General features: G+C 43.0%; 1 protein-coding gene across 1 annotated transcript in view; it reads right to left on the reverse strand.

The window, feature by feature from the left end:
- The window catches only part of DESI2 (desumoylating isopeptidase 2), a 59,126-nt gene extending 37,966 nt beyond the window's left edge, over positions 1 to 21,160 (reverse strand). Inside the window, exon 1 of the mRNA XM_088474476.1 lies at positions 20,704 to 21,160. Coding sequence (XP_088330602.1) covers positions 20,704 to 20,760 — 57 coding nt within the window. The 5' untranslated portion in view covers positions 20,761 to 21,160. The remainder of the gene's footprint in view (positions 1 to 20,703) is intronic.
- Positions 21,161 to 25,070: the final 3,910 nt, after the last annotated feature.

A 25,070-nucleotide genomic window follows, 5' to 3' on the forward strand; every position in this document is an offset into this window, starting at 1 on the left:
TTTCTACCTGTAGTTTGGACTGTAGCAACAAACATTTCTAGAAACGTATTTGTATATCGATTCGTAAATTCTACAGATATTAAATACAGAATAGTCATCTTATTGCCTTTTTAATAATATTTACAAAACTAAAATAATGCCACAAAGCACTCTGTAAAATAGCAGAAGAAAAAAAAGAAACCTCACGTGAAGATTTTCACACAAGTAACTAAGAATGAATTTATAAAGCGGTTTACTCTTTCTTCTGGAGCTTGATCCAATACTACCCTGAGGGGGTGGATGGATGCTGGTTGTAAAGACTAGACATGTGACACAACATTAACGCTGATTCACATTTCACCACCAGCAGCAGCAGAACAGCATCTAATTTACCAAGTAATGCTTCCTTCTGGCTGCCGAAAGCATTAAAAAGAGTTAGAGCACTACAGCCACAAAATCTGCTAGTAAAAGTACACGAAGAATAAACATTAACTGAAAACAACAGACTAGACTGACTGACCTAAGGACATAGATAAACGGGAAATCCACTAAACTCTGCATCAATAAACACGCCACACTGCTCGCAGATTTTCCAAGTTTCATTTTCAATGACACAATCATAACATTTTCACATAACTGTATATAAAAACAAATTTAACTGCCCAATGCGCTTTGTAAACATTCTTTCATTCTGCACACCTATAAGTTCCATGGGGTTTATGATCCCAGTTCCCACCCCCCCCCCCCCCCCGCTCTGCATAAGTAAGAAGAAGTATTAGCCATAAAACTCAGGACACGGAATCCTAGTAGGTAATAGCATCATGTTCCAGCAGAAGAGATTTCCATTATGAGAGTACACAGGTTACGTTCTGAAATCAAACAATTGCCTGGGATTCATTATTAGTCATATAGGGCAAGAGATTTCAGTAAATGCCCTTCCTGGATAATAAAATAATGTTTACTCCTAGAGGTTGCTGATTGAGGCCATGTACATATGAAACTCTTGGCCTAATTCAGACCCGCTCGCGAGTGCTGAGCGCTCGCAAGTGGGTTGATGTTGGCCCAGTGCGCATGCGCACGAGGGAGCCAGCTCCGTCGTGCGCATGACCCGGATAGCGACAGGCAAGCCGTCGCTATGGGTCTCGCTACAAAGGGGGCGTGCTGTCGATGGTGAGTGACAGCACACCCCCTTTGGTGGGCGTGCCGGGGGCGTGGCTGGCCAGACGGAGGCGTTCCCATGGGAACGCCTACCGTCTGGGGCCGGCCCCATTGACATCACAAGTGATGTCAGAGGGAGTGCTCTCGGCTCCGATAGAGCCGAAAGCACTCCAAGGCTTGCGGCAACGAGACCCTACCACAGGGGTCTCGTCGCAAGCCCGATGGTCGCGATGGTCTTGACCATCGCGACCATCTATTTGGCCACTCGCTATAGCTGTGGGTGGTCACCCACAGCTATGCAAGCGGCCAGGAGGCGCCTAAAAAAAAAAAAAAAAAAAAAGAGGGACGGCCCTGATTCAGAGCAAGCGCTCTGTCAGAGCGTCCGGCTCTGAATCAGGGCCTCTTCCCACTAGCTTCAGTATATTGCCCTATAACCTGCAGTTTATGCTAGATTACAAATCAACTGGAGAAATCACACATGGATAAGGAGAGACTTCAAAACCTGAAAAATATATGATCCAAACCCTTCCTAACTACATGCACTAAAAAGGGGTAGACTAGAACACATGAGTATCTCTCTGTTTGAAGGTTGGTGTCTGCCACATGTAAGGAAAGGGTGTGACTTCTCCAGAAGAATGCGAGAACCTCGCCCAGTCCTCACACTAGGTAGATTCAGGCGCTTCTTGACGCACAGCAGGAGATGAAGGAAGGACTGCAGAATACGGTGCCAGTGTAAGCACTGCTTATATTGTACATCAGTTCTTCACCCCCATCCATCACCTTCCTGCATTCGCGATGTAGTCAGCATCCAGGAGTGCGGGATGCAGAGGGGCGAAGTACCGGCGCCGAAATCCCGACAGCGTCGGGATCTTGTCACCAGAACACCGACCCGACCGACGGCATCCCGAAGGTAAGTATCGGGAGTTAGGGGGGAGGAATTTGGGTGTTGGGAGGGGGGAGGATAGGTTTATGGACTGGGAGGCGGGTGGGCATTCTGACTGTCGAGATGCCGCTGTTGGTATTCTGACCAGCAGCATCCTGACCGCTGGGAGCTCATACCTAACCCCCTGCATTCGGGAGTCTTGCATTTTGATTTTATAAACCTGATGTAGACAAATTTGCCTCCTCAGACCAGACATAACACTTGCCCTATACACTACTATACCAGCAGAGAACAGTCACCATAAATCTGCACAATGGAAGCTAAAGAATGCTGCACTGACCTGCTGGGCATGCGCTAGTGCCTAATGCATTGAATGTGGATGTGAGTGAGCCCATAACGCTTGTCTGTCAGCACGAACAATTCTGGCCAGACACCGTTGGTCACGATCATTAAGCACCCATAGTCAGCCACTGCGCTGTGCACGGTGGGTGGTAAGGCCTTCCATGATGTATTTCCGATACACAACACCATAGATCGAGGAATGTTGACTGTCGGCATAACTTCGCAAATGGAATGTCCCATCTGTTGGGCACCCAGGATCATGCCCTGTTCAAACTCTGATAATTCACAATGCTTTGCCATGAGCAGTCTAGCCGGTGTTCAAACTGACCCATCTGCTGTCAGATTACAACTGAAGCAGGTGTGGGCATTTCCAAGATGTCACATACTCTTCCTGACTCATGGGGTAATCTTTGTTCAGCTGAGATTTACACAATTGGAAGGTATATTAGACACCACCTAAGTCCCTTTTTCTTAAGTGATCTTTCAGTGTTTCTGAAATACTGTTAGAAACAGGGAAGAGAATTATTGAGGTTTTCATGGAGTTCTTCAAAGAAACCAATTTATCAGGTAAGCATAAATAGCTTATTTGTTTCTCAGACTCCATGTGCAGACCTGGCTCATGGGATATATGTAAGCAATCAAGGGGTCTATTCACCAAGCCTTTGAGAGAGAAAATGGAGAAGAATAAGTTCCAGCTCCTGTCATTTTTTCAAACAGTCTGTATACTAAAAGGTGGGTACACACTGCAAAGATATATCTGCAGATCGAATGATCTGCAGATGATGGTCGTTCATACACACTGTTCGACCATCATCCTCCTGCCAGCCACGGCTCCTGCTGGCCGTGGTTCGAGCCGCTAACCCATCCCCGCGGGTGATCGCCTGTACACACTCTGCAGATATATCGGTCCATCGACTGGGCAGCACAGCCGACGCGATATGTCTGAACGACATTGTTCACAGACATATCTCTGGTACACACTGGCCGACGGGCACCAGATATATTGGCCGATCAATTGATCGGCCAATATATCTGTCAGTGTGTACCCAGCTTAACAGTTAGGAGCCGATTGCCTGGAACTTATCTTTCTCCATTTTATCTCTCTCCAAAGCTTAGTGAATAGACCCCCAAATGACGTGTGGAGAGGTCAAACAAGTAAGTCAATCAACAATCAATAGATGCACAGGAAAAAACATTTTTGATCAGCTACATAAAGAATCTTCAACCTGGCACCAGAGGGGAGGGAGATGTTGAAAGTGGGAAAGTTTGGGATTAGGAGATATGACTCCATAATGCTGCAGCCTGTAATACCAAATAAAAGCACAATACCCATGTAAGATGATGGGGCAGGTTTAAGATTCAAATTACAACATACTGCAAGGGCTGTAATGAAATAATGTTGTTGATTCCTCCTTTCGCATTCAACAGCTGATCAGATGAGGGCCAATAGAAAAATCTGGGAGGAGGGGCCACACATGTGCACAGCAAAAAGCTGTGACTACAAAGTGAACAACAGAAGTAAATGGCTGCGAGTTGCAGCAATATATCAACAGGCAGCACACGGCCAATGTCTCATGGCCCCCTGCTCAGCAGGACTCACAGCTTGTAGAAGGGTAAAACAGGGAAAGGGCAGGACCCAAATTTCTAGCAGGCCATAATTTGCCCAGCCCTGGGCTTCAGGGAAAGTGCCATGGAGTATAATAGTGGTAGCGCAGCAGACAAACATTGCATTTTTAATCTGTGGATGAAAAAGAATATAAAAAGAAAAAAAAAAAAAAAACATTCTGCAAATAAAGTAAAAAAATAAATAAATTGCTGTTACTTATAGCAACCAGACTCTTGCTGTCAAATAGCCCAACGCATACCTGGCCACACTCCTGTTAAGGGACAACCCTGATTTTCAATCTGGCTTCTCCTGTTACTACTACCACTTTGGGTAGATGCAGGCTTTAATTTTGACCTCTTTGGCTAGGTACACACTAGACTATATGTTGTCCGATATGGCAGATCGGACATACATACAGTCTAGTGATGTGTATGGACTACTGCACGCTCCCGCAGGTCGTTCATCGCACCTTCTGGTCTGCCTGCAGTACAGATTGATCAGAAGATATCTTGAACGACACCATGTACCTGGATTTGGCCACGAACGATATATTGTGCAGTCACACAAGATATCGCTTAGTGCGTATGGCCGACAGACATATCAATATGTCGGTCGAACGATGACGGTCATGTCGTCAGCCACGATCCTGTAGTGTGTACCCAAATTTGACAGGGGATCCTGGCTTGCCTTCGAGGCCTTACAGAATTTTTCCTCTCAACATTCAACTTCTTTTTCTAAATATACGCCACTAAAAGACATGTTTTGGGCTCCCGTACTGAGTTTGAAAAGCTCTCTATACACATTATAGTATGTTTATAGTATGTTACTAAACAATGTACTGGGGTCTAAGGCCAAAGTCACCAATGACCTGCTTGCAGCCAAATCCAGGGGCCACTTCTCTCTGCTCATCCTCCTGAACCTCTCTGCAGCCTTCAACACCGTGGATCATACTCTCCTCCTCAGCACCCTTCAGACCTCTGGCATCTCTAACACCGTCCATGCCTGGTTCACCTCTTACCTCACCAACCGCTCCTTCTCTGTGTCTGCCTCTGGCTCCACCTCCCCCTCTTCCACCCTTCCCGTTGGTGTCCCACAGGGTTCTGTCCTGGGCCTGCTGCTCTTCTCCCTGTACACTTCTACACTAGGAGAACTCATCAGCTCCTTCGGCCTCCAATACCACCTCTATGCCGATGACACGCAACTATACCTCTCCTGAACTCTCCCCCTTCTGTCCACTCTCAAGTATCCAGCTGCCAACTTCGCTGTTTGGGTGTCACCCTTGACTCCACCCTCTCCTTCACATCCCACATTCAATCTCTGGCTCAATCCTGTTGGTTCCAGCTACACAACATCGCTCGCATTAGGCCTTTCCTCTCCCAGAATGCTACCAAACTATTTATTAAATCCCTAATCATTTCTCGGCTTGACTACTGCAACTTTCTCCTTACTGGCCTCCCACATTGCCATCTTGTCCCCTCCAGTCAATGCTGCATCTAGATTTATCTTCCTCTCATGCCATTCCACTTCTGCTGCTCCCCTCTGCCAAAACCAGCACTGGTGTCCCATTCCCTACAGAATCCTCTTCAAACTCCTCAAATTCACATACAAGGCCCTTTCTAACTCCACTGCTCCCTACATCTCCAACCTCATGTCCTTACATACACCCTCCCGCCCACTCTGGTCTGCCAATAACGGTTGCCTCTCCTCCACCCTGGTTACTTCATCTCATGCTCGTATCCAAGATTTTGCCCATGCAGCCACCCTACACTGGAGTGAGACCACCTCCAGATGAGGACTGCTGAGAAATAATGACAACAGACTACAGCTAGCTCAATTTCAACTCTCATTAAGCAGAACGCCTATAAAAAAAAGTTTACTATAGGTGGTACTACTCTCCTCGAAAAGCTGTCAGTCGTCATGTTGGTGTCCCTCCACATCCCTAGATTGCTGGAGGGAATTGGTAAGATTTACATGCGTCCGGCGGTTGGAATCCCGACACCAGCATCCCGGTAGCAGTGGAAATCCTGATCGTCCTCAGGTAAGTATTAGCTAACCTAATTCTACCCCCTAACCCTCCCTTAGGGGTGCCTAACCCTAATCCCCCCTCTAAGTGCCTAAACCTAACCCCCCCTTCCCCGCTGCCTAAACCCAAGTCTAACCCTAAACTCACCACAACCACCCTCCCGCGGCTATCCGCGTTCCTTCCGGACATGCCCAAGATCTCTGCATATTGGGTCATGGTCCAGGAGCTTTTGGCCTCGCTCCTTCTGTGCCTTGTTGTCAAAGATCCTGGACCTTCCTCTTCTGCTATCCAATTCTAGATTTGGATAGCTAAATTGGCCTCCCATGTGAGGGCAGCAGCAAAATGCCTCACCGGCAAGCCCTGGTAACAAGACCCACTCTTATGTCTGTCGAAGCTGGATAATTGGCTAAGACAAGATCAGTTTAAATTGGATCGCAGCGACGCCATCTTGGAAATGAGATCGCAAGACGCCATTTTGCGAATGGCCGCCCAAGCGCCATTTTAGATAAACTCACAGTTTAGTACATGTAGCGATATTACTATTAGCATCATGCGATTGTATCTTTCACCATTTCTCATACACACATTAATACGCACAATTGCGCTGTTATCTAGTCGAATATTAGCGAATGCATAAGATCCTGTATGAAAACGCTAAATATTAACTTCATGCACACGCGCATCTGCCCCAAGTTAACTAGCGTCTTTACATCAAACCCCACATACTCACACGTTACATATTTACATACAAGGTTCCATAAGCTTTAAGGTATGATTCAAGCATGCACATTTATTATAATTGCTATGAAATAAAGATTATTTCATAACTAAGGTTTTATATGTGATAAGTAAGCCATGTCTGGTATTGTTCTGATGCGTACTCTATCAATAGTATTCCGGTAATATCGATGGAGAGATCGCAACATGCATTCTCAGCTTATGGACCGCAGAGACTTCAAGCAACAAAATGTACATTATATGAACAACTGTTAGGATTTGCATGAGGCGGGAAACCAGAGACCACCAGTTCTTAGAGGCTGGACTGTGTCTATTTGAACCAACCTGTTAAATGCCTTGTAACATATGCCCTCTCCTTTAGGACCAATGGTATTAGCAACAAACTTCTCTATTGTGTCGTTTATTTCTGGGGGGTATAAATGTGTGCTCTGACCCTGGGTTGGGAGTCTTCGTGCTGAATGCTGATTCACGAGGGGTTTCTTGCTGATGCCTACATCTGGTCCAGAGCGCTGCGTATGTATACTGTACTTGGGTCTGTATAATTTCTTTGCGTTAAATTGTACTTAGATCATAGCGTGTAACTGACTGTACTTTTACTTGAATAATACTTTGTGCTTTGGAACCACAGGTACTAGGTCTGGAGTCTTTATTTACTGTATGACTGCGTACGCAAAATTAGCGTCATCCTTAGAGGTTTATAGGCAGGATATTATAAGGTATAGGCAGGAGTGTATAGAGGTTCAAATATAGATTCCTTAGGTCTTATATCTGGTATATAACGCATGTGAAATTGCGCACATACCAAAAACACAAATTAACCACCTTCACTCAGATATGGGTCCCATGACTCTTTTCATAAAGTCAATCTGCTTGGCTTTGCACACCAAACTTGGTACCACTAACTTCCGACCCATTTTACAACACTAGGCAGGCGGTCGGTCTCTCTCGTCCCCATTTCTAGACCCAGACTAAGTCACTGCTCCTCGCTTTTTTGTTTCACCCACTTTAAGGTAATAAAAACTTGAATGCTATTGAATTTTACAATTTAATTCTATTTGCTTTTGCATTGTGTCTAATAAATTTAAAAGTATAAAAACAATGACTAATTTTCTTAGGAATGGCTTGTACAGTAATAGATTAATAAAATAAAAAAAAATAAAAATCAAGTAATATAAAAGAATGGTATTTAATATGGCATTATTATTACATCTTTCTCTGTCTGCTATTACAGTCTCTTTTTATTAGTTGGTCCCAATTGAAAAATGCAACAGAATATACTGGTGCTGGGTGTGATACAAAACCTCGACAATAAAAAGGTTGACAATTTTGTTGGCACCAAAAAGGTGGACAGGTACAAAAGGTTGACATGGAAATTGTCGACAATTGTTTTTTCTAACACTAATCTTCACCCTAACCCTCCCCTTGGTACCTAGCCCTGATCATCAGGGTATGTGCCTAACACTACAATTTTTTTGTTCTAAAAACGTGTCACCCATTTCCATGTCGACCAAATCATTGTCAAACTTTTGTATGGAACCCACTGGTGCTATATAAATGTTAATAAATAGTAATAACAGAAAAAAAAACAAATAGGAAGGGAGGAGAGAAAATAAAAAAAATTGTAAATTAACTTTGTAAATTTATTTTATAATTGTTAATTATAATATATATATATAAAAAAAAAAAAAAAAAAAAAGAGGCTCTGCATCAGCCTCCTGGCCACACCATGGAAAAATCACCTACATGTTTTATAAGCCCAAATTATATTGTTTTATACTCCATTTTATTTCTATGCATTCTTATTCAAAGAGGTGAAAAATAGTTTCAAATAGTTAGTGGTGCACTGGGCCTGAACAATAAACAATTGATTAAAATCTTACATTTTTAATTTTTTTTATTAAATTGTTAAACAGGACGATGTAATTTCGACATTTTTATATAGTGAAGTGATTTTTAAGAATCTTTCAATTACTAAAGAAAAAGTTAAATATTTAAAGAATTGATAGATTAGTAAAAGGTAAAGAAAACTCATTAATATTTGAAGTTCATCGAGAATCTCACAAGGTGGACATTGGATATGTGCATTGTAATATTATATATGCAAAGAGGTGGGTGGAAGGCGTATAAAAGTATTTTTTAAGTGATTAACGATCATCTCCTCATGTGAACTCCTGTATCGGTTATTCTATTTCCTAAAAGCACATAGCATGCTGTAATCTTATGTTTTTGTCTATATATTTATATTATCGAGACTGTAGCAAAACCGTACATCGCCTTGTAACTCCTGCCCCCCACTTCCCTATTTATTCACTTATAGGGGCCCATTCATTATTAGCTGCAATTGGTCCAATAAATTCAAGGATTACTGAGAGTTGTGGCGGCAGATCTAAATCAATTCAGTATTGCTCCAATGCAGAGACAGCTGCTCCGAAAACCAGCTGTCCAGCAAGTACTACCATAAACTACTTTCACCACTAATTAGTAGCGATAAAAGTTTATACTGCTGGTTCCTCCCAGCAGTGTTAATGCACGTGTGAACAGAGTTGGAATGGAATGCTCTTCGAAACTGGATTTCCTTCCAATAAATTGTTAGCGAGGCTCAGCGGGCGGTCTGAAAAAAAAAATTAAAGTTACATCCCCATATTAGCATATCCAACTCTGCATATTGGCAACTATCCACATTATTACCTGTGCACGCTATGTACGAGCAAAAACGTGTAACTTGAGATCAACTCACTTGTATATCTCAATTATTATATATGGGGGTATATAACCCTCTCGGATTCTTATGAACAGGAGGAGTCTCCCATATCCAAAATGCTTGGGACCAGGGGGTATATTGGATATCGTAAAAGTCCATATTTTGGAATATTTGCACACCATAATGAAATATCTTGGGAATGGGACCCAAATCTAAACACAGAATGCATTTATGTATCATATACACCTTATACACAGAGCCTGCAAGTAATTTTATACAATATTTTCAATTAAGTTTGTTGCTCAAACAAAGTTTGTGTACATATATGAAACAAATTAATTTCTTGTTTCATATACACAAAGCCTAAAGGTCATTTTATATAATATTTTGAATAATGTTGTGCCTTAAACAAAGTTTGTATACATGAACCATCAGAAAGCAAAGGTTTCACCATCTGAGACGTGCTAAAAATATTCAGTATTTCAGAATATTCCATATTTTGGAATATTTGGATATGGGAGACTCAACCTGCATAATCTTTGATGTATCCCATTTCAAAGCCATTCTTTTACGAATAACTAGTGGTTATACTTTACTTAAATCTGCCTTCTAGTAATGTTCACACGTCCAAAAAAATGTTCCAGATCTGTAATCAAATAGATTATTTTTATTCTCAAATTCAAAGAGCAGCAATGTCATTCCTCTGATATCCAGTGATATAATTCGTCAGACTATATACTGGTATGAATATTGTTGATGTTGCAGCGTCTTAATGGCCTATGTATCAAGCTAATTTTTTTACAGAAAATTATGCAAAAACTGCAGTTTCTACATATTTTTATGTATCGTTCCTATGAACTAATAGCCCCCGGCCGGCTCCGGAAGCTGACGTTGTGCGCATGCGCAGTGTGAGCTTCCCATGGGGAAGTCTTTCACTTCTGTGAAAGAAGTCTCCAAAATACCAGGGATATAACTCACGAGGACAGCGGTTACCGCAACCGTTGTCCCTGTGAGTTCCCAGTAGTACATAAATCGGGATATTTTCATTTAAAGTTTAAATATTCCCAGCTAGATGAATGTAAATAACTGCAGCAGTGACACAATTATGAATACATAGGCCCCTAAGGCCCTATATGCTTCTAAAGTCAGTCATTCACACTGGATAAAAATGGAAAAAAATGTTTATTCAATCAACAAAGCGTATGGATAATAGTCTGTTAATTAAAAATGTAGGACTGAAAGTGGCACAAATAAAGTATGTCTTTATCTGTTTAGGGATCACCACAGCTGGAGCCCGAACCATTCTGTGAGGGGGGGGGGTACGGAAAGGGTGAATTAGGATTAGGCACCACTAGGATGGGGTTGGGCACCCCCCCAGAAGTGTTAGCTCTAGGGTGCAGGAACGGGGGGTTAGGGTGTGGGAGGTTAGGGATAGACGGGGGGGGGGGGGGGTGTTAGGAGAGGTTAGGATTAGACACCACTAAGGGAGGGTTCGTGTCCTTACCAGCCCCAGTCAGGATTTGCCTCCTTCGGTTTTCTGGTGTCGGGAACCAATAGGTCTTTAAAATGTTTATAATCAGTGATCGCGCTGAGTGACAAAATATGTGGGTCCCAGGGACCCTCCACTTTAAAAAAAATAAATAAAAATCAGGCCCTACCTGACCATTTATGGATCCCATTATAATTTATACATTAGAGCTCCCCATATGCCCCTCAGACCTCCCCACCACACATCCCCCTAAAATGCTCATTTGATAACCCCCAACAGGATCAGAACTCCCCACATGCCCCTTAAATGCATGTTTAATGCTTCCATGATCCTACATGTGGTATGACTTACACAAACCCCATAGTGAATAAGGCATTAGGTAATAAGAGGCATATTCATCAATGAATATGTGCATTATATCCCAGATAACAACCAGTTTCGGAGGTGGTACGTAAATATTTAGCATGTACAGTGGACCACAGAAGATATTCTAGACATCTGCTGCAATCCCATAGTCTTCACATTAGGGCAGGCAGGGTGCCTTTCAGAAAGAAACACTTCAGTGCGCACCGAAGGTGCTCGCCCGAAAAAGGGGCATGGTCACTCAGAAAAGTGGGCGTATCCTAGAGATGCACCCCCTTTTCATCACTGTAGGGGACATGCCCAACACTCACGGAGATGCTGGGCTGCCCCCAAGCTCGCCCTGTAGTGTGAAATAGATACCGTGCCCACGGGTGGGGATGTCCTTTTTAGCTTTTCTCTGTATAGTAGGCCTGATTCAGCAATGAATGCACGGATTCAGACACACGCACCCAAACACTGCGAGAATATGCTAATGAATGCATATGCACGGCAATCGCAGCAGAATAAGCAGACGCCCAGCACTACATAATACTACCACCCACTTCCCTTTACTTGCGTCCTCTATACCTGGCAAGACAGCAGAAACATCGAGAACCATCGAACCCATATGCACAATAGTGGTTGACCTGACCCTCCCGCAGACATAGCGAGACTTCCTGTGTGCAACTAGACCTCAGGCTGCGGCCGCCGCAAGGGCTTAATTATGCACGCCCCTGAAACGCCGTCCAAACACACAGGCACGGCTGCATTTACCCAACCACTCGCATGTCACCACCCACAAACGGCTCTTCCTATCACTTGTCCCTGGGGCTGCGGACTCCCTGCGTACGCATACTCCATCGCGCTGGCCGGTTCGCACACTGCGATGTATACGCATGCACCGAGCAAAACCATTGACCGATTGCGTGAGTCTGCATCTGTGCGTTCCTTGCTGAATCAGGCCAAGTGTCCCTTATTCACCTTACTTTACACACAGTAATGCCAAGCCTTTACACACTATGGCATGCAGTAATACCCGGCCTTTACATATTATTCCACACAGTAATGCCCAACCTTTACACATTATGCCATGCCATAAAAATCAATTCCAGCAGATAGAAAACGCTCTCCATATAATTGCAAGTGTGAAGGGAAGAATTGATTGCATGCAAAAAGTCCTCAGCAGTATTAATACAAGCAGAATTATCTTGCATGCATGAAATCCCCAGCAGTAATGTCTATTTTCAAGCAGCTAGCCGGTCTTAGAAAGCAGTTAAATCTGTCATTGTGGATATTCAGTGTCAATAGTGTTGTGAATTACCGGCATCTGTTCTGTGAATGCATCTGGAGCCGAGGCAACCCCCTCTTGCCGTTGAAGGTGGAAGCCCGGGGATAGCACTGCAATGCAGCCCTTCAAGATAGTGCCACGTGGCCGCTGTCATTCAAATCTAAGCCAGCCACGAGCCAATCAGAGCTCGCGGACCGGAAGCTGCTGCAGATTGGCTGCTGGTATGCGAGCTCAGACTGGCTCGCGAACAGCACCTATTTGAATGACAGCACTATCTTTTTTCTCTGCAGGGCGGCTATGCCGGATACCCAGGGACTCACTGGGCTGCAGCTAATCCCTGACAGGTTGTCAGGGATCATCCACAGCACAGTGCGTTTCCCCGGGGACCCGGACACATTTTAAAAGGGAGTCCCCGGTCTGCAATACCGGGTAAAATACACACTATAGCGAGCTTTTGCAATCACTAATAATATGTAGTAGTTAAACCATCTGGACCTGGGGGTGGATTACAGAATTTAAATTTGAGTATGGCCAAATTCAGTTCCTCATAGTGAATGTGTTCATCAAGCAGGATACGGTCATATGCATATTCTGACCAGACTGGTAGAATCCTTGTCATATCAAAAAGTAGAATAGCAATTCTCAATATGTTAAGGCCTTAATATAGTTTAGATTTAAAAAAAAAAAAAAAAAAAAAGTTGAGATTCCTGGAATATATAGTAAAAAAAGGGTGAGATAAAAACCGCGCAGGACAAAAATAAAAAAAAAGGTGGAGGAGGGTGGTGACGGCTATTGAAATGGTGAATGTCATATACCCATTTCTCTTTTAACTAACTATAAATTGATCGATATCTTCAAGTAACCCAACAATACCTTATAACCCGAGTTTTCTGGGTAGTGCACTTGGTTAGTCAGTGGCGCTCCCCAGAGTCCTGTATACTATCAATTCATAAAGGAAGACAAAAAGAAAAGTACTCTGCGTGGGGGCACACTTTCAAAAGAGATGGGTCTAGTAAAATATACATTTTAATCAGATACTTTAAAAAAGGTAGGAGAAATAATAAATCAGTATTCTATCAACCAATAACATTACATATGTCAAAGGAAATAGTAAAAATATTATATGATAAAAACGTAATCAAACAGCTTGTCGCTGTAATATAAATGCTTGTTTGAATCACTACCTGCACTTATGCATACATCATGTCAATTAAAACAGATATCAATATGTCAACATAATAAAATGATATCACAATTCTGCATTTCAATATATCAACATTGTTTTCCAAGATAAGGTTAGATCATAATTCCTGGATTATTTGTAAGGTTTCCCATTGTAGAATTGTTAAAATAGCCAACACATTAGGGACAGAGTCGAAAGTAACTTTGCACATGGACAAACCATATTGTAATGCACTGGGTGCAAATACATTTATTTCTGTTTTTGCATGCAGGGTTAATACAGACCGCTTTTGTATTAAGCCCACAATGATTGGCAGCTTTATTTTTTTACACTGCAATTTAGATGTGTTCTCAAGTTAGAGCTGAGCGGTTCGGTTTTGGCTCAGATCTTCCTGCCAAATTCGGATGTCAGAATGTCTGGGCAGAGATGTCCGTGAAGATGACGTTTTACCTTGTTCTGAGATCCGATATTGATCTGAGCAGCTCATCTTTATCTCCAATCTGAATCTCTCTGCACACTTTAAATCTGCCCCACCTGCAGCAGAGCATGGTTTTACTAAGGTGCACAGTTACTTGCTTTTTTTTTTTTTTTTTTAGCTTTGCACTCAACTCTGAACCAGCCCCATAGTATTCAACTTCCTAGTCAAAAGCACATCTGGTTTGTTGCAGGTACTGTAGAAAAGGTAGTTATAGCACCTTATGCCCGCATACATGCAAAACTTTTATTTTAATCTGCTTTTCTTCCAACATGAATCACCTTGTATAAGTGAATATTGAATTTCTACTTTGTGCAGCCAATGCCATTGAGGGAAGTCCCGTGATTAGCATGCGTTTAAAGATATAACATTTATGTTGGAGAATCTAATACAGGTTGAGCCTCCCATATCCAGAATGCTTGGGACCAGGGGTATTTTGGATATCGGGATAGTCCATATTTTGGAATATTTGCATACCATAATGAAATATCTTGGGAATGGAACCCAAATCTAAACACAGAATGCTTTTATGTTTTATATACACCATATACACACAGCCTACAGGTAATTTTATACAATATTTTTAATAATTTTGTGCATCAAAAAAGGTTGTGTACATACATGAAATTCATTTATGTTTCATATACACCTTATAAACATAGCCTGAAGGTTATTTATACAATATTTTTAATAATTTAGTGACTTAAATGTTTGTGTACATTGAACCATCAGAAAGCAAAAGGTTTCACTATCTGTCATGCTAAAAATATTCCGTATTTCAGGAATATTTGGATATGGGAGACTCAACATGTAGTAACATCTTGTAGTAGGGATGTAAGGCACCATGCGTGGTTGAGGAAAATCTGATTGCTGCAAAACAATACCAAACATAGTGAGGCGCAAACAGGTGATTGAATGTATAGGTGCCAAGTAGAAGATAAAATACTTCCTTAGGATGAGGATATGCCAGGAGTAAAACAGTATAGGAGTAAGTTTTCAGAAAATCTACAGTGATGATAGATTGCAGGCAGCAGTATAATTAGAAAAGTTACCCATAGTAATGACCTTTGTGATGGTAACCTCTCCGGACATCACTAGGTGACATTTTAGACAGCAAGTCAACCTTGACTAATAGTTCCCTGTAGAAAGCAGAAAAAGCGCGACGGGACCATAAGCGTTGACTAGAGTGGTAGGTGATCCATTCAATATCCCCATGAAGAGAAATGCCTAGACGAACTGTACATTGAGACTGAAGCTTAGGGCCATATTCAATTTGGCTGCAAAAAGTTGGATCGGCGTGACGTCATTTTCGCATGTTTGGATTATCCCCATATTCAATTTCAAAGACTTTTCGCCGGTGCGAAAACTCTTTGAAAAAAAAACGGGGATACGTTTTCACAATGTTATTACATGGCGAAAAAAAAAGTGCAGGATTGGGGTTTAGGGGTGCAGGCTTAAAAAAAAATAAAAAAAAAATGTTTAAGCCTGCACCCCTGGGAATAGCCACTAAAAATGAACTGTGTCAAAATAAATAAATAAATAAAATAGGGACAAATTTAATTTGGGGGTAAAAAAATATGGGGAACACATTTTTAAATAATGAAATTAATTCAGGGGTATGCGGCAGGTGTTTAAATAAAAATGCAAGTGGTAGCTGCAGGTGCATTTTTGAAGAATTTTCATTAATGCACTTTAGGGACTTAAAAATATGCTTACCCCCATTTTCATGTACCCCAAATTTGATAGATTTTTTTTGGGGGGGAAAATAACTTCCTAAGTGCTATTCTTCACCACTTCTTCATAGCAGCAAATATGCACCTGCCGAGGCTATTACAAACCCTGACTACCTTCAGCAGGCAAAAATGGGGTTATCCATAGTGAACCCCCATGTCTGCACATCTTTAGGGGGGTCCCAAGCACATTTCCCGAAAATTTCAATTTTTTTTTCGCAGATCCAGGTTTCGCCAAGTCCCGTTTTCGCTCCTTTTAAATTGAATAGGGGGATAAGCGGGCATGCGCCCGATACTTTATCCCTACTCTAACCTCCAATGTGGAGCGAAAAGTCCAGCACAGACTTCGCTCCCATATTGAATATGGCCCTTTAAGTGAAGTAGATGGGCTCTTCTATATTGGGATTAGTCATGGAATCAGTAATAAACCAGGCTCGATACAAATAACAGTCATTCATTCGAAAAAAAAAAACAGGAGATGGAGGAATCCCCTGATAAGAATCTACCAAAAGCAAATTGCATAAAACACACAACAAACAGAGGTTTTCAACTACAATATACAAGTACACCAAACAGGTCACATTTTCAGGATTTCTTTAATCAAGTACAGGAGTTAATCTACATTGCCTAATCATTAATTATCTCACCTGTTTCCACAGATAGAAATCCTGGAAACATGACATGTTGGAATTACTCGGTTTGGATACCAAAATGCTCTAGAATGTAAGCCATTGCTAGCAGGGCCCTCTCTTACTTGTTGTTACTACTTAATCTGTGGATTTAATTCTGTATATCCGAGACTTGTGCTCCTGTACTGAACAAATCTGGCTGTAGATCCTTGTACTTTGTACAGTGCTGCTGAATCCTTGTGGCGATTAATAAACAAAAGATAATATACAAGAAATAAGATGTTATATATCACTTGGGTAAATCATTGGACCTTGAAGGGGGTGGTTAAATACAGACAAACACTCATGCGACTTGTCCTAGGGGAATGTGCTCTCCACAAAGACAGAGTGAATGCAAGCAACAACATACTTGCTTTGAAATGATAGAAGATTAAATAAATATTTCATAGGTACACTCCAAATAATTCACCAATATGTAGTAAGTTTAAGGCTAAAGTGTTAGGGAAAAAACAAAACAAAAAGGAATACAGCGTATCATTAGAGAAAAGGTAATGGAAGGAGGAGAAAGTGGAACACGGAATGTATTAGGTAAATAAACACAAGAAGAGGAGTATACATGAAGGAAGGATAAAAATGTAAATATTTAAGAGACTATGCGAATACTTCATTTACCATGTTCCCATAACGAATGTATTGAAGGCTCACTTATAGAAAGCAAACATCACAATTACAACTGTCTGGTCACAAGATCGGTATGCGTTTGGCATCCCGGCGGTCTGGATGCTGACGTTTCTATCACCAGCGCCGAAAGCCTGGCACAGTCATCCCGACCGCTGGGATACCGAAAGTATCGGGTGTTAGGATTAGGGTGCGGGGTTAGATTAGGCACTAAGGGGTAGGGTTAGGCACTTGGAATTAGACACCAAACAGGGAGGGTTAGGGTAGGGAGAGGGGAAGGGTTAGCATACCGACCAACAACTCTCGGTATGTTAACCCTTTCGAGATGCTGTAGACGAGATTTCAACAGCCGGCAATTCATACTGATTCCACAAGATCAATAGGCAAGGATCCTGTACACCTTCAGAAAATTATTAATAAAATTGATAGTTAAAAGAAAGGTTCACAGACCTCAGAAAGTAGAACAGAAACAACTACCGTCCCAAATGACAGGCAAGTGACCGTAATAAACTAATCCAAGATTAATAGCATCATCAGAAATGGTATTCTGAAGATAAAAAAGTAGAGTAGAGTTCAAGTATCGATACACAAATCAGTATCCAAGTCATTCTATACAGTGGACCATTGTGAGCTAGGCACACACACACACACAAACCTTCAACTGTGGCAATAAGAGGACAGACCATGTTCTCCAAGTTTTTTAATTAAGCCAGCGACAATGCTCCAGTGAGTTTAAGAGAAAATCTCTGTTCCTCAAATTCAAAAAGAGGTGCTCTGAGAACAGACAGAGGTCCCAAACTTCTGGCCGACAGATGAAAGGACAAGAAAAACTTGTAGCCCTCATATATAAAAGATAAGCCACGTCATGCAAACCATAATGATAATTTTACAGCTGTGTAATGCTGTGGCAAACATCATTAGACTATCCGACTAATGCAGTGTACAGTACTGGTTATCTCCATTTGCTGTATATACGAATATAAAAGTACTACACATACTGGGTCTGATTTTGAGTCATACGCATAGTGGCTGTAGTTGCAGTCAACCACGGAAGCCGGATTTACCATCTTCTGCCATTAAGAGAATGCGTAGGATGTGCATCTACAAGAGGAACCCCGCACCACCCATTGATTTTATACCTGCCGCAACCCTTATCTTCAGTATCGGCACTTTTACCTGCCCTATGCTAGGTGCAAGACAGCAGCCATGAACAGGCTTCCCATCATCATGCGTGCAACACAGAATCACACAAAGCTTTAGCTGCATGCCCACGACACTCAAAGTAGTAAGGGCGGGTCCATACAATTGCATTGTTGCCACCCAAAACGCCCACTTTCACGGAAAGATAGATCCGGCCAAATTACAACTGAATAGGAGGAAGATACAAAAATTGTGTAAATTTGTATATGTGCCGAAAATCGCCATCTGTGTCCACGCACAGAGATCCTTCTACTCAGAATCAGACCCAATAGCTTCATACTGGTGGATAATAGATGGCATATCATAAGCCAATATTACAGCTTTGATTATTAAAGCCCCAGAGATATCTTAACTGAGCACGCAACAGTATTTTGAAATAAATGGCATCTGGTCAGATATCGTGCAGTCGCTCATTAAAATCGCCTAATGGATACGCGGCTTAAGACAGAGGTTCCCAAATGCGGTCCTGAAGGCACCCCAACAGTTCAGGTTTTAGAGATATCCATGGTTGAGCACAGGTGGTTAGATCAAATTGACAGATACTAATTCAGTCACCTGTGGTCAAGCATGGATAGCCTTAAAACCTGGACTGCTGGTGTGCCTTGAGGACAGAGTTTGGGAACCTCTGTGCCAAGAACTGCATAATATGAGAAAAGAAGAGAAAAGCCACCACTAGGGAAAGTCTTTGGTATAGTAGTGAAAATCATTGTCACCATTGTAATTTTTGAAAGTGCCACAAAACCCCAAGGTGCTGGATAGAGAGAGAGATAGATATAGACATATATATTTATTTACAGTTTCTTATATAGCGCAGCAAATACAGTTGCGCTTTACAATTTGAATCAACATTAACATTATACTGAGTTGTAAAAGACATACATACGTACATACATGACATACATAAGGGTAAGAGGGCCCTGCTCGCAAGCTTACAATCTATAGGGAAATAGGTGTTGATACACAAGGAGAGGTGCTACATATCGCAAATTGGTCCAGCCCAATCGCAGATGTTCTTGGTGGGCTGTATAATCCAATCACACTGGAAAGTTGGCCTAGGGTTAGGAGGATGTTAAATTGTATATACACACAAAGAACAAACACATATAAATTGAATGAAGGAGGTACAGGTCTACTGGAGAGGGAAGACTGGGCCCTGCACATTGTAGAGGGTAAATTAAGGTTAATACAAAATTAAATTATATTAATACAAAATAAAGAACCAGTAAACAGCAAAACACAGGAACAGGGAAGCCTTTAGACAAGAGAAATCTATACACGATAATCTGTATATTTTTATCCACAGGAACTCCCAACCCCCTCCTCGTAAGCCATCCCTCAACCGGATATATCCCCAAATATGTATCTTACATTCACTACTCTGAAAAATCTTTACTTTCTAAAATGTCAGCAAGTGTACAATAAATTCCAGGTTTTAGTTCATTTCCCATCGGATCTAGAGGAGAGATTTAATACTAATGGATGCAAAGTGCCTGCAACACCCCCATAGAAGTGTGCAGGAAAACTATCTTTGTTAATCCAAATAAATTAATCTCCACCTTACAGTGGGGATCTCACCATTTCTTTAAAAAAAATGCACAGTGTCATTGGAAACAAAGGGACAGACAGCTGCCAGCATAAGCAAGTCACTAAGCAAGGTGACTGATAGCTGAAACATTCTGCCCAAACTTTACAAGACTGATATTCACTTTAATTAAATACAAGCAGGTGCCTTCTACTAATGACTACAACCCTTGTAAGCAAGTCTATCTTCTGCCTGTAGCCTCACCATCTTCTTCTGACCTAAACAGACTCAATAGTAAATGAGAAGCCTGAAATAACCTAATTGCTCATCACTGGTGCTTACAGTAGCTTACCTTATAGAATCACTTCTTCAGCTCTAATTTGGTATAAGAAACAAAAAATAAAACTAATCAGGGAACAGGATGAGAACCAATGATGTGCCAGGAAGTGATGAATGGGAACAATGACAAGGTAACAGCACAGTACAAAGAGCCTGCATATAAAGTGTTATAGGGAAGCAGATAGATAGTAACTAGACAGAGGGGTGGGTGTAATATCAACCGGTGGGGGGTTGGTTGATCATGTGTGTCTCCCCTATAACACAAAATTAGGTGCCAAGACGTGATGAATGGGAACATAACATAATATCAGCACAATACAAAGAGGATGCATTATTAGTAAAGCAGGAGTGAGGAGGGGGGGGTTCATGTGCTACCTCCCCCCATATAACACACTCACCATGTCATACACATTGAGGATCACAGGCTGGTTGGCCATCTCTCGCTCTCTCCTCATTTAACCCTGGGACCGACCTCTTCCTCCTGCTGCTGTAGCACAGGGCAGGTCTCAGCCAGAGAGCAGGTCTCAGCCGTATCCCTTACACCCTATCACCTGGCACTGCGTGCGGCCGGGTAGTACGCCGCGTCTGTCAGTTACTCTCGGGCGGAAAATGAGCAGATGGCGGGGCGGAAGGGGGTTACAAGGATGGCGGGGGGTGATGGAGGAGGGGAGGTGGCCGTGTGTACCCGAGTGCACGCCGCATCCTCTCCGAACTCGTTGACAGCCCAGCTCAGCGCTGCTGCTTCCCGTTATAGTAACATGTCTGGGATTAAACAATGACTACGTCAATGTAGTTCCGGTGCAGCCGCTGCCCCTTCTTCCGCCGCTAACCGGCGCTACTGTCTACTGAAAACACTGTGTGACTGTACATACATACAGTATATCAGCCGTGCTCACTGACGGAAGCCGCCGAGGCACATTAGGGCTCAGAGAGCATACAGCTGGTACATGTCCATGCTGGGACAGCTGCACAGTGCACACGTCACCAACAACAAGGCGAGATCCCAACTAAAATAAATCACGCAAAATATAAAGTTCCAGCGCTTCCTTCTAGGTTAATATCCTTAAATTCTTAAAACAACATCACTTCCATCTTCTTTGGTAGTGTCATGTGTGAAGCAAGCTGTGTAGATCTTCTCTTAAGGTGCCCATACATGGGGGTAGATGTATTATAGCGGCACTTAACGTGCCGCAATAACGCTTCCCGCTTCGCCTCTTTACCGAGACGAAGCAGGAAGCACTACCGATGAGATGTATAAACATCTCATCGGCCGGAGAGGGGGAGCGTTAACGCCCCCCTCCGGCGCTACCTGCTAGTACTAGGCTGATGCGCTGCTGTCTCTGTCCCAGCCGGCTCCACTGAGTATGCGCGGGATCTCGCAAGTATCGCGAGATCCCCGCGTGGAGCCGGCAGCCGCCGCAGCAGGGACAGCGCTGTCCCTGCTGTGGAGATAGAGCAGCACCAGGTTGTAGCTGTCGATAACGACAGCTACAGCCGGCCGAACGGTCATGCGTTATGACCGTTCGTACATGGCCCTGCCGTCGGCGCTGCTATCTTGTAGATAGCAGCGCCGGTAATGAAGGGCGCATAGCGCCCCTGTCATTTACCGCCCAGACCCCCGATCATACATCGGGGAGAAGCGGTATCAGCGCACATAACGTGCGCTGATACCGCTTCTGGGCTTCGTACATCTCCCCCAGTGTGTGATAAAGCAGCCGATCCAATGTATTGGTACGATTTGGCTGCTATATCGTACTGTGTATCAGCATGAAATCGGCCAGTGCCCGCACCCGTGGGGTTGGACTTCGCACCTCCATATCTTACTGCAGGTTCGGTTGATCTGGGGATGCGATGTGCGATCCCATGCAGCACTATGAGGGTGGGGGAGAGGGGTGCCTGTATATGAGGCTGTCAGCCACCCGATCGCACAGTGTGTGGGGACTGCCCAATATGTTGGCTGTCAGAACCCCCGTCGCATCGTAAGGTGCATATAGCACCATGTATGGGCGGCTTAAATCTCCACAAGGGCATAGAATAAATGTGGACCAATTGTACATAAGGAGAGAAAGATCAAATATAGTGAAGTACAGCTTTTATTTCCAAACATAAAAACAATATATCCACCAATCCAGGGACACAAGCAGCGTACCAGCTATGGAGTGTCGAAGCTGGATAATTGGCTGAGACAAGATCAGCTTAAAATTAGATCATAAAGACGCCATCTTGCGACTGGCCCGCAAGACGCCATTTTAGAAAATGAGATCGCAAGACGCCATTTTGCGAATGGCCGCCCAAGCGCCATTTTAGGTAAACTCACACTTAAGTACATATGGCGACATTACTATTAGCATCATGCGATTGCATCTTTCACCATTTCTCATACACACATTAATACGCACAATTGCGCTGTTAACTAGTCGCATATTAGCGAATGCATAAGATCCTGTATGAAAACGCTGTTTATTAGCTTCATGCGCACGCATCTGTCCCAAGTTAACTAGCGTCCTTATATCAAACCCCAAATACTTACACAGTACATATTCACATAAAAGGTCTCATAAGCTTTAAAGTATAAGATTCAAGTTTGTTCATTTATTATATTTGCTATGAAATAAAGGTTATTTGGTAGCTAAGGTTTAATACATGATAAGTAAGTCATGTTTGATATTATACTGATCAGCACTCTTTCAACAGCATTCAGGTATCGTCAGTGTGAAGATCGCAACATGCATTCTCAACTTATGGACCGCAGAAACTTAAAGCACCGAAATGTACATTATATGACCAACTGTTAGGATGTGCATGTGGCAGGAAACCAGTGACAACCAGTTGTTAGAGGCTGGACTGTGTCTATTTGAATCAACCTGTTAAATGCTCTGCAACAGATGCATCCTCCTTGGGAACCATTGGCATCAGCAACAAGCCTCTCTATTGTGTTGTCTGTTTCTGTGAGAGTATAAACGTGTGTGTTGTGACCCCAGTCTGAGGCTTCTTGCTGAATGCTGATAGACGGGGGTTTCTTGCTGAAGCCTACATCTGGCCCAGAGTGCTGCGTATGTATAACTGTACTTGGGTCTGTATATTCTTTGCGCTAAATTTTACTTAGATCATAGCGTGTAACTGACTGTACTTTTACTTGAAATATCACTTTGTGCTTTTGGAACCACAGGTTCAAGGTCTGGAGTCTTTATTTACTATATGACTGCATACGCAAAATAGCGTCATCCTTAGAAGTTTATAGGCAGGATATTAGAAGGTATAGCAGGATATTAGAAGGTATAGAGAGGAGTGTATAGAGGTTCTAATTCAATATCCTTAGTTGGGGGCTCATAGTGAAGTCACGTAGCTACTCACACGGCACATACGGTTATCGATATCTCACCAAAGGGTGGAGTGGCCACATGCAGGGTTTACCTGCAACCGCTCGGTGCTGAGAAATCGCTACCCGTTTTCGTGTGAGTCAGGGATGCTGACTAGAATCAAGGGACAAGAGAGGAAAAAGTTTGTTTTCCTTTGTTGATAGAACCTTACGTTTAAAGGGGTGGCGCAGTATTGAGCACGCGGCTGAGTCGCAGTTGTGCACAGAGTCAAGACGCACTTTTGTGTACGCAGCTAAAGGTTGTCATACGGTTGTGTGGTAGTCGCATTATTGTGTATGCGACTGGTTGCACAATAGCGTATACATACTTCCAGCTGTGCTGCCACGTGTTTAAACAAAGCCGTTGAGGTTTACATTTTTCAATTGTTATCAATATCTGGGTTAACGTGTATTTTTCTGCGAAGATCCTTGAAAAAGGCAGCCACTATCGGCCGAAACGCGTTGGAGACACGTACACTGACCCCCCATACACATCAACTCCTGTTGAACCTGGGATCAAAGAACCATTTGCGACGCACGCATACTGCCATGAGCTGCCGGAGTTAGCTGTTGAGGATCCCTGCCAGCGGCGCCACACCATCGCTTCAGCCGGTAAGCACATCCCCCCTCCATCTCTAGGCGACCGGCGTTAACCTGCCCGGCTGTCACTGAGGCTTGCACCCTCGGCCGTGGCGGTGTCAGGCGCACCTGGTTACCTCACACACACGGGGGACATAGCAAGCTAGGGAGCTCACCTCACCGTCGGCAGGCTTACCATCCCAGGCCGGGTGTTGGTGAGTTGCCCCCGCTCGTTTGCCACAGGCTGACCATTTGCGCTACTGCCGGGGAACATCTAGCACTTATCCGGACAGCAGTGAAGCAGATTGTGCGGGCCTTGGCTGCTGCAGAGCCAGGGTCACCCCATATCCCTTCCCTACAGATCAGGCCATCAAGAGTGAAGTGCCTCTCAAGACTGACATTGATTTGCTCAATATATTATAATATTCATCTTAGCATGATATACAGTCAGGTCCATAAATATTGGGACATTGACAGAATTTTCAGATTTTGACCTCTATTCACCACCACAATGGTTTTGAAATGAAACAAACAAGATGTGCTTTAACTGCAGACTTTTCAGATTTAATTTGAGGGTAATTACATCCAAATTGGGTGAACGGTGTAGGAATTACAACAGTTTCAATATGTGCCTCCCACTTTTTAAGGGACCAAAAGTAATGGGACTATCAACTCAAAAGCTATTTCATGGAGAGGTGTGAGCTATTCCCTCATTATTTCATTATCAATTAAGCAGGTAAAAGGTCTGGAGTTGATTCTAGGTGTGACATTTGCATTTGGAATCAGTTGCTATCAACTCTCAATATGAGATCCAAAGAGCTGTCACTA

This window comes from Taudactylus pleione, unplaced genomic scaffold, assembly GCF_031769625.1.
Source record: "Taudactylus pleione unplaced genomic scaffold, aTauple2 ptg000154l, whole genome shotgun sequence".
Lineage (NCBI taxonomy): Eukaryota > Metazoa > Chordata > Amphibia > Anura > Myobatrachidae > Taudactylus > Taudactylus pleione.